The following is a 13,297-nucleotide window of genomic DNA, read 5'->3' on the forward strand; positions in this document are numbered from 1 at the left end:
ATGGATGGAACAGTGTGATTCGAGCCACACCAGGCTGTGGAAAAGGGCCTGAAGTGGTAAAATAGCTACTGAGTGCCTGTTATGAGCTGTAGTTTTTGGTGGCTGCGATTGGTGATTTCAGATAGTAGTATGTAGATTTTGTAGCAAAAGGTTATATAAGAAGATTAGGGCCACTGGAACAATAACATTTGAATTCTGACTTTAAAATCTGCTTTTTAAAGTCAGAATTCTGAGTCACAGCGAGGGGGATTCCTCGCTCTCCATTGACTTTGTATTGAGTGAAAGTGTATTTTTACAAGAAAGAAAAAATGCCTAAAAGCAGATGTGTGACAAGATGCACTACCAACAAGGCAAAATACCCAATTAGTTTTAGAAGCTACCAAGCAAAAAAAAAAAAAAAACAACACTGAAGCTTTAAGAAAACGTGTGGCATTAGCAGGATCAACAGGAAAACAGAGATCCTGATACTCACTATATGTTTGTGTACAGCAAACATCTTGGTAGTTTACATGTGCAGTAGCTAACTAAGGTAGCTAAAATAGAGCCAGATCTAGAGGGAAGTTGGGGTGCAGTTGATAACTACAATGATGATGCAATAGCAAGCTACTGTAGTTAGCTAAGGCACTTGCAAACATGTTACTGCATAGGTTTCAGATTTATAACAAACTTTGACACACTGTCTCAATGCTTTGGCTTAACTTACAGAAATCTAGTAACCTAAACTTATATTTCACTAAACAGTGAGAAAATGCTTGCTGCACACAAAGCTGTTTGTGTAAGGATCCCAGATTTAACCCCATTCTTCCTGCTACTGCCTCACTTTTGTCTTCTTAAAGCTTAGTTTTTTTGTTTGTTTTTATTTTGTTCAGCACCTTTTAAAACTGTCACTTTGGGTTCTTTATTGGTAGTGTATCCTGTCACACAGCAGTTTTTAAGTATTTCTCAGTTTTATGTAAAATGACACTTAATTCAAAGTCAATGGAGCAAGATGAATTGTTCACCCAGTCTCATAATTAACACAGGGGTTGAAACACTGCAGAACATGCCTGAAAATCATTAGGTTTTTACAGATTCTTCAGCATCAAAGTAATTCGGTGATGTTCCAATAATACATAGCAAAAATGAACTGTTAATAAGCTAATTCAAAATACTTATTGTTCCAAAACAAACGAATATAGGCTGAAACTGGGCTTGTTTTGGAATGCTAAGTATGCTGAATTGGCCAGTAACAGTTCAATTTTGCGATGTACTATTGGATGGGCTGACGACTATCACTGAATTATTTTGACACTAAAGAATTTAAGACCTGATGATTTTCAGGAAAGTTTTGCTCCAACCCCTGCATTATCTCAGAGTTATGAGAAAAAGGCTTATTATGACTTATCATAATTACAAGACAATTTTTTACTTTGGTGAATGCAATGTGCTTTCATAGATTTTATTTTTACTGTGGCTATAACCCTCTTAAGTTAAAAGTAATTACTGATTGAGTTTGCTTACTTTATGAAATTGTTACGGTGGCTTAACATTTTGGCTACAGGCAGTTAAGCTAAATGATAAATTACTGTTGAGAGTTTACGTTAGCTAGACAGTTGGAATTGGTCCAAATGATCTGTTACAGCCAGTTACTGCTGTGGCTATGTTTGCAAATTTCATGTAAATTAACTCCACTGACTGAAGACTTCACAGTTGTTCTACTGTTATAATAATGCATAGCATTTCAGCTAAATGTTAAAAAGATATGATAGGTCTAGTGTTTAGCACTGGCGGTTGTACAGCAAGTTAGTCTCGCTTTAAACTGTAGTGTACAATAACAAAAGTTAACTGATTCAGATTATAAGGAGATGTATGCCAATCGGTGTATCTGCACAAACTAAAGCAGAAGACGCACTCAATGTTTGGTGTCTACAGAAGAAAATTAAGGCCACTATAAAACATTTAAGTTCTTAATTTTTCTCAGAATACTTACTTTAAAAATGTTTATAATAATGTGAGAAGTACAATATAAAGTATTAGGTGTATTCTGACTTTTTTTTTCCCCTCAGAATTCAGACTTTATTTCAAATTTAAAAGTCAACTTTAAAGTCAGACTTCTGAGGAAAAGGACTTTTTAAATTTTTTTACAGTGGCCCTAATCCTCTTCTGTAGGTGTCTAATTAGACTTCACCTAGTAATTCATTTATGGCATCCATGTTCCCACCTCAGTTCCAGTTACAAAAAGTCAAAAAACCATGAGCTCACTCTTTACGCAGTTCAGCCAGTCCAACAAGAGATCAATCAAAATATAAAGCTATAAAGTAAAAGATGTATGTTTTCTATTATCTTGTAGAAAATACTTTTGTAAGTATGTTGAAAGTATAAAGTATTTGCTGGATTCTGCTTCCTTTGATGACAGTGATAAAACAATAATGTACAGAGGAATTGGTGTTGACAAATTGTGGCAGTGCAATTTATGTACATTTGCAACTAGACCTATTAAAGTTTTATTTAGCTATTTTAAAATTTCTTCCCATTGTCAGTCTGATTGCCTTGCTTGCATTGTTCTGGGATGCTTTATAATGAAATGTAAATGAAGCTTAGAGTGCACGCATGATGAATTACATGTTCATTAAATACTCAGACCTAGATTAATGAAAAGCAGCTATAGAGAGAACATATGTTCAGACTTAAGATCCAATGGCAGAGTGAGAGAGTGATTTTGAGCAGTGCCCACTTCTCAGAGTCTGACCTACATACTGCCTGATTGTTATTCCCCTCAGAGGGTAGGAGAAAGCCTGAAATGGCATTAACAACAAAAATGGAGGCGATTTTGTAGCAAAATGTCTCTCTCAAATGGCTGTAGCTGTAAATTGAGTTGATACTTAAATAAAAAATACCTTACACTATACTGTAAGTATAGCTGAAAGGCAGGAGGAATGCAACATGCAATAAGAGTCTTAAATATTACAATTAGATTATTATAAAAGTATGTAACAAGAGGCCCTGTTGTATTTATATTAAAAAAACAGCTCCTGTGCCGTTATTTGTTCCCTAAGAGGCTCAATTATTTCTTTGGTCAAGTGGAACATACTCCCTGGGGCAAAGATAAAACCAGCTACTAGTCTGACCACTTGCCAACACTCTCCCACCATAGTTCGAAACTATCAAAGGGAAGCAAACATCCACAAATTAAGCCACTTGTTGATGACAACTTCCCGTCAAACACACTGCAACAGCCAAAAAGCACAAACTTGAATTTCACTCCACAACAAAAGCAAAAGTTGTAGCTTGCCTTCAAATCCTGCTTACAGATTAATACATATGTAATATAGCAACACAAAGTACAATTTTTTTGACTGCAAGACTATTACTGCTTTTAATTAGGGAAGGGTGAGTTTGTCAGGGTAACAGCTGAAATAAATTTCGTTTAGTGATCAATTAAAATTGGCAATTATTATATTATGTATTTACAGCTAACACATTCAGTAGCAGACAAAACAAGATGCTTGGTGTATGCCTGAGCAAACTAGCAAAGGATAAGACAGAAATTTGAAGTGGGTGATGGACATCTCAGCTGTCGAACCACTGGGCAACACCAACAACAAAAACTGAGACACTACAGCAGCAACATTCACTGGCAATGACAGCCTCTGTGACAGAAGGTGAGGAAACAATGGCAGATGGTTACGCTATCAAAGATATCGAAAGTCCTAAAATGTAAAAAAAAAAAAAACTATTTCAGACTCATCGTTGAAGATGTACTGTACACAGCACAAACTGCCAACACTTCTGCCTTTACATTACATATCATCCCCTAATGATGTGACAAATGATGCCCTTTAATGAGCCCATAGGGGGAATCATTCTGTGGTGGGACAGTAATAATTCACTGTACATATGAGCTGTGCAAGGTATTTGCAGCGGCATGCACATCTACAGTAGACTTAATGTGATTTGCTAAAACAAATTAACCGATGTTTGGCACATTTAAGTGTGCACTGATAGCTGCCAAATTCAAATGCCAGAGATGGAATGTTCCATTAGACTCAATAACACAGCATAACACGCACATTTACAATGTAAAGAGCAAACATTTATTCTTTTGCAGCTCTATAACATTTAATTCATATTAATTAGTGTTAATAACCTAAAATCTACTTAATGTTATCAAATACATACTGCAGTAAATGTCAGTCCTATAGTATTTACAGCAGTATCTTTTACTGTACACGTTTACTTTACTTCGTTATACAGGGTTTTACAGCAAAATCTGAATCGCATTTAAGAAACAATGCATTTGTTTAAATTCAGAAACTTCATGCCATGCAATTACTTCTGACATTAATTCCTAAGGCAGTTCTTTAGCTACAACGTCATGATCATAAAAACATGTTCTCTCAAGGTCTGATGCTGCCAGACCAGATTAGCTGCAAAGTGAAAGATGGTAAGTGGCGGCATGGCCTTTTCCCTTTGACAACTTATTCTCTTAACTCATCACTAATGGGCTCGTGGAGCTCGGACACACAGCTGAGCCCCTGGCTGTAAATAAGCTTTCACCACTGAGCTAAACTTAAATAATTACACACACACAAGCACACAATATGCCCAGACAAATGCTCAGTCACCCTCACATCCATTTCTGTGCAAATGCAATAGTTCAAAGAGAAAACTCAAGAACAAAACACACATACTAAGGATACTCCCTTACACTCATTTATTTACTGTATGTGTGAATTGAGTAAATCTACTGAAGCAGAGCATCTAAAATTAGCCCTAGAAAAAACTAAATAAAAAATTGTTTCAGTGTATGTGTTGCCATATAAAGGTGAAGAGAAGCAAAACAGCTACCCTGTAGAATCAGTAAGGAATATTAAAAGCAGCCAAATTCTCCTCCTGACTGGGCCATAGTGTTCATGATCACCATTAGGAGAGGAAGAAATGCACCAACCTCGTTTCCACGCCAACGCACCCACAGATGTCTTCCTCTTTTGAAGAAAGAAGTAATCAGGCTGAGAACAGTCCTTCTGCTAGTTAACCAGCAGGAGTCGAGCTACTCCTTCTCTCAGCTCCCATCATACCCCCTGGTGGGAGCTGTCAAAGAAGAGCTGGACACCCAGTGTCCCTGTGGAAAAGGCTAAATGCAGTTCAGGAGTTGGGTGACCGTCTGAAGCCCTCTCTTGTCAGTTCTCCACGTTGGCCCTGAGTGTGCGAGGGTTGAGTCTTTGATGCAGTCGGTAGTCCTGGCTGGCCGCCCTTCGTAGAGGAGCCGGGGAGCTGAGCAGAGGGTTGAGGCTCAGCGTCTGAGTCTTGATGGCTCGTGGAAGCGCCCTGCTGCAGCTCAAAGAGCGTCTGTCTTCAATGCCCAACTGGGCCTCGAGCTGGGCCTCGCACAACTCCAGCAGTGACACTACCTGCTCCCTCAGCACCAGGGATTTGAACCTGCGACCTGCCAGGTAGAAAAAGGCCTCCACAAATGCTTGTAGTCCCATACCTGAAAGACAGGAAGTGTGGCTGAGGTGAGCACAAAGACACATGTAGAAGAACTGCTGAATAAAGAAATTATACCAAACAAAAATAAAATCTCTCTCCAAAACTTAAATCATATCAACTTTTAAAACTTTGCTGCATATACCAACCAAAGATTGCCATTATTTGTAATATTAAATTTTCAAGCTTCTCTTGGTTCCTCACAAATTCTCCCAGTGCACATACGGTACACAGACCCTGACCCATGATGTAAATTACAGGCCTCTGTCATCATAGACCCTGACTTCAGTCTCCCTGAATACATGAGCTCATTCTATTCAGCACACAATCTCCTCTGTACAGACCCTTCCATCCTGGTCCCTGTGATCTCCATCCATCTGCTATGCCTCACAAACAGTCCTTGTGAGGTGCAATGTCTGAATAATTCATGTGGGGTAGTGTCTTCGCTGTCACATTGTGATCTCAGCTCATTTCAATTATGGGAGCAAGGTGTCAGAGGGAATCTGACAAAGAATGACAACCAGTTATCTCCGAGCACATTATTTGCTCTGGTTCTCAAGAACACCCAGCTCTCTGTCCTCTACATGTTGTTTCTTTGTGAGACTTTCATTTTAGCATGCGTGTGTGTTACCTGCTTCTCTAGAATCAGGAACTGCTCCAGACCAGCGACGCGTGATGTCTATGTAGAGGATGTCCACTGAAGCCATGGTGAAGTTGCTGTTGCTCAGTTTACAGGTCCTAAAAACAACCAGGAAAAATAAAGTAGGCTAGTCAGAAAATAAACAAATTGAGCTGTCTCAATAGCCATGGGCAGACAGTGTATCACTAGATACCAGACCAGCATCTAACTGGAGCAAAGTGACATTTGCATGCAAGTTTACATCTGACCACAATCACTAATGTGAGCAGCTAATTAGCTATCTGGCCTGCAAACTGACATTAGCAGAGCAAATTTCATTGTAAAATGTTGAATGAACAAGCTAAGTTCATTAGCAGTAAAGCTAATGTTGGTCGTTGTTCAGGGCCTGCAGCTCTTCCGTTGTGTAGCTGCTGTCTGGCTCAGTGTGATGGTCTGGTTGTGTGTATCGTCCATCATGGCTCCTCAGAGATCCCTCCTCACTCCTCAGAGCAGAAGACAGAGAACCAGAACCACTTCTGGATTGAAGCAGGAGCGAGGTAGGGAGGGATAATTAAATAAGGTAATTACAATGTACCCAGTGAGAGTGGTTTCTAATATTGTACCTCATGTATACAAACAGGAAGGACAAAAAAAAAAAAGTAGAACGCCTATACGTAATTAGGTACGTCTTATGTCTCTTATAAGATCGTTTCTACATCCTCAGCCGACCCAGAAGTCATTCTGGTCAACCGAGGACGTAGGACATTCCAAGTCTTTTATTTTGGCTCTGAGGACCGAGGACGGTGCTGGAGGAGCCATGACTGAGGAAACATGAGACCATCCTTCGTGGACGTTTTTTGTAAACTGACACACCCCTTTATCTGAAATCAGTTGGTGATTGGAGACTTCAGAAGAAGGATCTGAGGAAAGGATGTCTCATGCTGTTAATACCGCATTTCCTCGAGTCCTCTCTCATATTTTCCTCGCATCTTATGTAGGAGGGACTAAGATATAAGGGAAAGATGCAAGTGAGGGAAATGACGGTCCTTATAAGAGACATGAGATATACCCATAGAGTACAACAATATATGTAACTGTAACCTTAATAATAAACATATATCTGAAAATGTCACCAGAAACTGACCATTTTGAGCCTCTTAAAGGTAGAAACAATGGCAGATCTGTTGTAAGGAATTGCAATAGATTGCACAGATGTACCTAATAAATGGCTACTGAGGGTACGCATGCTGTAACACACACACACACACACACACACACACACACAAAGTTCACAGTCCCCAGATGTACCTGTTAGTATTAAGACCAACATCTTTACTGGTCACTGCATGACATTATTTTTAAGAAAACACCAAAGGGCATTGCTGTTAGCAGGAAACTTGTATCAATCCAGTAATCATGAAAAGAATAGTTAGTTCATTGTGGTTGTGTCAGTCTAAATATTGCTCACTCACATCTTGATAAAACTTCAATTAACAAATCTTTTTAACTGTATGTGGTCATTTGAATAATGTATTGGCATGAATATTTTTATATTACTGATTTGGTTGTGATCCAATAAAATAAACATGAAATCTGCACCTGATGAAGGTTCGGAAGGCGGTGGGGCCCAGACGCATGTTCCCCTTGACCCCGAGGAAGCGGATGAACAGAGCTGCGATTCGCTCCGCCAGCCGCAGGTAGTTAAACTGTTTGGTGTACTTGGGGTAGACCGGCTTGAGACACAGCGAGGGCAGAGCTCCTCCTTCATCCGGATTCCTCTCTCGTGTCTCTCCCTCCACAGGAATCGCTTCCCCGTGTTCAAACCCACCAGCCCTCAGTTGGGAACTTCTGTGGTAGAATAGAAAAGAAAAGGCAGATTATCATCAGTTTTACTGCAGACATCATTAATGTATTAGCAAGGTGGCCCAGCATTTAACCGGCAGATTTGGAAACTACATGTAGGTCCCTACATTTCCTGCTTTTTGTGTTGTCCAGGGCTGAGTAATGCAGGTACTGCAGAACCGAAGCACAAACCCATAGGGACAACCCAGAGAGCTTTTGTCAGCTGAGTTACAGCGAGCCAACCACCTGAGGTAGATATATTCACTATGGTTTTCACTTGATTCTGCACTTGCAGCCTGGCAAGGGGACAGAGAACAATAATGTGGATGAAGGATAAATAACTCCCTTTTGACTCCCTCATCTCACAGCCTGTGTGCAGCTTTTCGCTGCCCGGGCTGACATCTACAACATTTAAGTGCAGCAGTAGTTCATCTACATGATGGAAGTGCCAAATTTATCACCCAGTTTGGATACTTGAGTAAAACAAAGCACAGAAATGAAGAGGACTTTTGTCGGGAGCAGCATTGTGACTCGAGTACTGCAGACCCAAAGATCTGCTCAGGGCCCCCTGAATAGAGTGGTACAACCCCAAATTAGAAAAGGTTAGGGAGGTATGTAGAATCAAAATTAAAACAGAAAATAGTGATGTGGAAATCAGGACTAATATGCAGCTACATCCATAAATGCCACTTAAAACTGTACTGTGCCAAAAGGAAGCCCTACTGTATGTCAACAGTGTCCAGGGGTGCAGTCGACTGCTCTGGGCTCGGAAGCATCTGGAACGAACCATTCAGTATCTTTGGATTTTGGGACTGTTGGTTGGACAAAACAAGATATCTGAAGATGTCCCTTTTTAGACACTGGAAAAATGTGATTATCACTCATTCATTTTTGCTAAACATATTATTATATCATTAGTTGCAGACCTAGGTCAGTGACAGGTGTGACTCATTACCAAACTACAATTTTCCACTTCTTTCAGGTCACAGTTTGTCTATTTGAACTTTGTGCTCTCTCTCTCACTGCTGGCTACCCCTTTGTGCTTCTCCTAAGTGATTTCCTGCTTTTATTGGAAAATAAATGGGAGCCTGATATTCAGTGTATTTTTACCTTCAGCAATGTGTGGGCGTATACACAACTGTGACATCTCACTCACTCTCCTGTTGATGTGGCAGCACATATTACTCTCCTGTCATTCTTATTAGTAGATGGAGTCCAGGGACTTCAGATAATTCCCATCACAGCAACTTGAGCAGAATAAAGCACCTGTGTGGTTGTGCAGGGCCTTTAAGGGCAACAGCAGATTTTTTCTTCATGAGTTAGTAAGCAGTGTGAATGGCACTGAGAGCGCACTGCTGAATGTTTAATAGAATCAATTATCCCTCAGCAGCCACCCCCAACTCTTTAGGCAGGACAGGCTCGGCTAAAAATGGACACATCTTCAACAGGAGTTGACAACTAGACAGACAATGAAGGGTATGTCTGCAAACAGCAGACAGGGTGAATGAAATGATTGGGGAGAAGAGAGAGGGTAAAGGGCAAAGAATGGCAGGTTATTAAAAAGACACAGACACCCAGTGCCAAATGTTAGCTGAGTGTACATGGAGAAGAACCAAGTCTAATGCAGCTGACATTAACCTGCATAAATGTGGTTTCTGGTCTCCTGATGAATACATTTTTAGAGCTACTGCACACTGTCAAATGTCTTTAAAGGTAGCAGTGTGTCAGTGAAAAGAAATCCAAGTGTCTCTACATTAATCTCCTTTTCAGAAATCAGAATAAGCTTTTCTCAGAACATGAGTCATATCAGAACAAATAGACTCCCACTGGTACTGTAGCAATAAATGTGTGTAAATGATTTACAACCCCCTTTTCTCTATTGTTTCTATACACACTCACACAAGATTCAGACAATTTGGGACTCTCAAAGCGGGCCTCAGCTCAGTAACAGAATGAGAACCTGAAAAACACATGGTTCAACCTTAGGTACCTTGGACCACACTTCCTTTTATGGAGATGATGCTTTTGTAATTGTGTCTCTTGCACCCTATAATAAATATTCATTTTATGTCGTCACCCACTCAGCTCTCACAGGGGCTCATAAATCACCATCAGAGACATCCTACACAGGATTAATGAGCAAGGTGTAAAGAGTACATGTCTGACAGACACTGATAGCATCACAACCTCCTGCTGGAAATCCTCCATTTGTCTCTTCATTTTCCTTCTCTCCCCTTTCCGTTTTCTACCATTTTTTTTATTTACTTCTCTCTCTTATATAAGCTCTCTCTCCATCTCCTTGAAATAGCAACACCATTCTTTTACCCAGCTGGGCCTTGTCACTGTGTGCCTGGTCACTTCTCACCTGCCTTTCAATTCATTCTGACTACAGAGAAAGCATACAGGGGTGAGCTCAGTCTAAACTCTGCGTTCTGAGTGACTGCAGCACATCCATCTCATTGCAAAACATCTGTCAGTGACCACAGCGTAGGTATATTTACTTACTAGCAGACCATCTGTGCAGTAAACAAATGACTTAACCTCCTGCAACGACGTTGGCAACATGTTGTTTCTGCTCTGAAAGACTGTTAATGATCCTGAAAGTTGGCAGAAAAAAGGAAAACAAATCAGTTCTTCCTCATTAAAATACAACTGAACTGAATCTAAACTATGCATGTGAATGGTGCTTAAATTATGTTCTAATAAAAGCTACAGTTCACCAGCATCCTTGAGATTTATTCTGCGATGGTGTGGTTCTAATACAAAATAGTCCTGTCTCTTTTGCTTATTTTCCTTAAATCTGCCAAGCTTCAAGTTTTAGCACTCACTTCCACATGCAGTGCCTTATCTTCCCACACAAATGGGGGCCGAAGCCCATCCCAGCTGACATTGGGCTAGAGGTGAGGTACACCCTGGACAGGTCTGTTGTCACTATTGCTCTTTAAAAATGTAATTGGTCATGATTGTTCCTCTCTCCATTAAGCTTATAACGTATTCCAAGTCCTTTCACTCTGTTGAGTGTAATGGTATCTTCCACACATACATGAGAACTTAAAACATTACCGTTTAGCCAGCAATAACTTTCTACACATCATAAACCCCGTCCTTGTCTCTGCCACTGTTCCATCTTCAGCAGTGCATTCAACTTGTTTCCTTCATAATGCACCTTGCCTGTGTGTGGACTGGAACTCCACTTATCATTTTTAAGCAGTATACAAGAATAAAATATTTACACTATAATGTCAAACACATAAATCACATTTAAATGTTTGTAAATGTGCAGTATTTATCAACAGTTCTTTGCTGCTTACAAATAAGTGTCAATATTTGACACTTTAGCTTGAAACATGTTAACTGATACTAAAGTCGTCTTAATATTCTGTCAGGTAGCTAATTATTAGCTGTTAATTGTTCAAGATTAACAGTTGCTTAATGTACAGACAGAAATGGGAAGGTTTTGGTTAACACCCACCACCTCCAGGCCTAAGGTCTATGTCAGCATAATAAGGATGAAGGACATTAGATTAAAGTATTAAGTGTCTCTAAAAGTGCACAGATAGGAATTAGTTTGAAAAGAACAGCACTTTAGATGTATATACCACATTAAACTGTTGTGTAATGCAGCCATAGATAAGTACAAGATGTGATTCTGCTGATTCTAGCTGGATGAAAATACAGCAATGCAAGGGGAATGAGGATTAAACATATTATATCAATGTGATACTGGTCATAAATATAACAGTTTAGCAGGTATTATCCCTGGGAAGATATCCCTCTCACCTGCAGAAAACAAATCAGATCAAATATTTGATACAGAAGATAATCTGCAGAGGAGGTCCAAAAGGAATGAAGGAAGAAGGAAAAAGTGAGAGAGAAAGGCAAGAAATGGAGTTGGTGGCAGAACAGAGATAATAAATCCTCTTGTCACAGAAGGAAAACAGATCGAGAGGAAGAAACACAAACCCAAATGGCAGAGGAGATTTATTTCCAAGCACCACACAGGGCCAGTCAGCCAGAGAGATGGAGCCACCAGACTTATAAAGAGATGTATGAATTTCTACCACGACTCAACTGAATTAAATTTTTACATTTAACGGGCTTATGGAGAGCTACAGAGCTCGGCTCTGTGGAGGGATGGGCAGAGTAAGGTACCGCGTCCTTGAAAATGGGCTCTTAAGACTAGAGGATATAAGAACTTCAAACTGTGTCTTTACTGTATGTATGTGTATATGCGCTGCAGAAGGCTGCCTCGGTTCTGTCCCGGAAACAAATTCCTTGTGTGTAACATACTTGGCCAAATAAAGGTGAATATTATTACTATTTACATTGAAGGTTTCCTGTGCCTGGGGTCCATGAGACGCAGTGTGTCCCTGATCACACCCACTTTGACCTCTTCATCCACTGGACTGGGAACATATCCAAAAACCCCTGGTGCCACCTGAATAAACACAAACATTTATAAGTACAAAGCAAAAAACTATGACAGTACAGAAATACAGTTGCTGATTTTCATGCTTACCTCCTGCTCATGCTCTATTCTCATACTGGGATTGGAATTGACCTCTAGTAGTACTGGCTTCAGGTTCTTCATCAGCAAGATGTCAAAACCTAATATCTGAGACACATACAGTGGGTACGGAAAGTATTCAGACCCCCTTAAATTTTTCACTCTTTGTTATATTGCAGCCATATGCTAAAATCATTTAAGTTCATTTTTTTCCTCATTAATGTACACACAGCACCCCATATTGACAGAAAAACACAGAATTTTTGACATTTTTGCAGATTTATTAAAAAAGAAAAACTGAAATATCACATGGTCATAAGTATTCAGACCCTTCGCTGTGACACTCATATATTTAACTTAGGTGCTGTCCATTTCTTCTGATCATCCCTGAGATGGTTCTACACCTTCATTTGAGTCCAGCTGTGTTTGATTATACTGATTGGACATGATTAGGAAAGCCACACACCTGTCTAAGACCCTACAGCTCACAGTGCATGTCAGAGCAAATGAAAATCATGAGGTCAAAGGAATTGCCTGAAGAGCTCAGAGACTGAATTGTGGCAAGGCACAGATCTGGCCAAGGTTACAAAAAAATTTCTGCTGCACTTAAGGTTCCCAAGAGCACAGTGGCCTCCATAATCCTTAAATGGAAGACGTTTGGGACGACCAGAACCCTTCCTAGAGCTGGCCGTACGGCCAAACTGAGCTACCAGGGGAGAAGAGCCTTGGTGAGAGAGGTACAGAAGAACCCAAAGATGACTGTGGCTGACCTCCAGAGATGCAGTCGGGAGATGGGAGAAAGTTGTAAAAAGTCAACCATCACTGCAGCCCTCCACCAGTCAGGGCTTTATGGCAGAGTGGCC

General features: G+C 40.2%; 1 protein-coding gene across 2 annotated transcripts in view; it reads right to left on the reverse strand.

The window, feature by feature from the left end:
• Positions 1 to 4,091: 4,091 nt before the first annotated feature.
• Positions 4,092 to 13,297, reverse strand: part of ttll11 (tubulin tyrosine ligase-like family, member 11) — a 20,057-nt gene continuing 10,851 nt past the window's right edge. Inside the window, exons 7-12 of one of the 2 annotated variants that reach the window (XM_020619515.1) lie at positions 12,447 to 12,542; positions 12,253 to 12,365; positions 8,056 to 8,223; positions 7,685 to 7,933; positions 6,098 to 6,204; positions 4,092 to 5,470 (exon numbers count right to left, since the gene is read on the reverse strand). In XM_020619515.1, the coding sequence (XP_020475171.1) occupies positions 5,160 to 5,470; positions 6,098 to 6,204; positions 7,685 to 7,933; positions 8,056 to 8,223; positions 12,253 to 12,365; positions 12,447 to 12,542 (1,044 nt within the window). In that variant the 3' untranslated portion in view covers positions 4,092 to 5,159. The remainder of the gene's footprint in view (positions 5,471 to 6,097; positions 6,205 to 7,684; positions 7,934 to 8,055; positions 8,224 to 12,252; positions 12,366 to 12,446; positions 12,543 to 13,297) is intronic. The other variant, XM_020619517.1, reaches the window with a different exon arrangement.

This window comes from Monopterus albus, unplaced genomic scaffold (genome assembly GCF_001952655.1).
Source record: "Monopterus albus unplaced genomic scaffold, M_albus_1.0 scaffold221.1, whole genome shotgun sequence".
Lineage (NCBI taxonomy): Eukaryota > Metazoa > Chordata > Actinopteri > Synbranchiformes > Synbranchidae > Monopterus > Monopterus albus.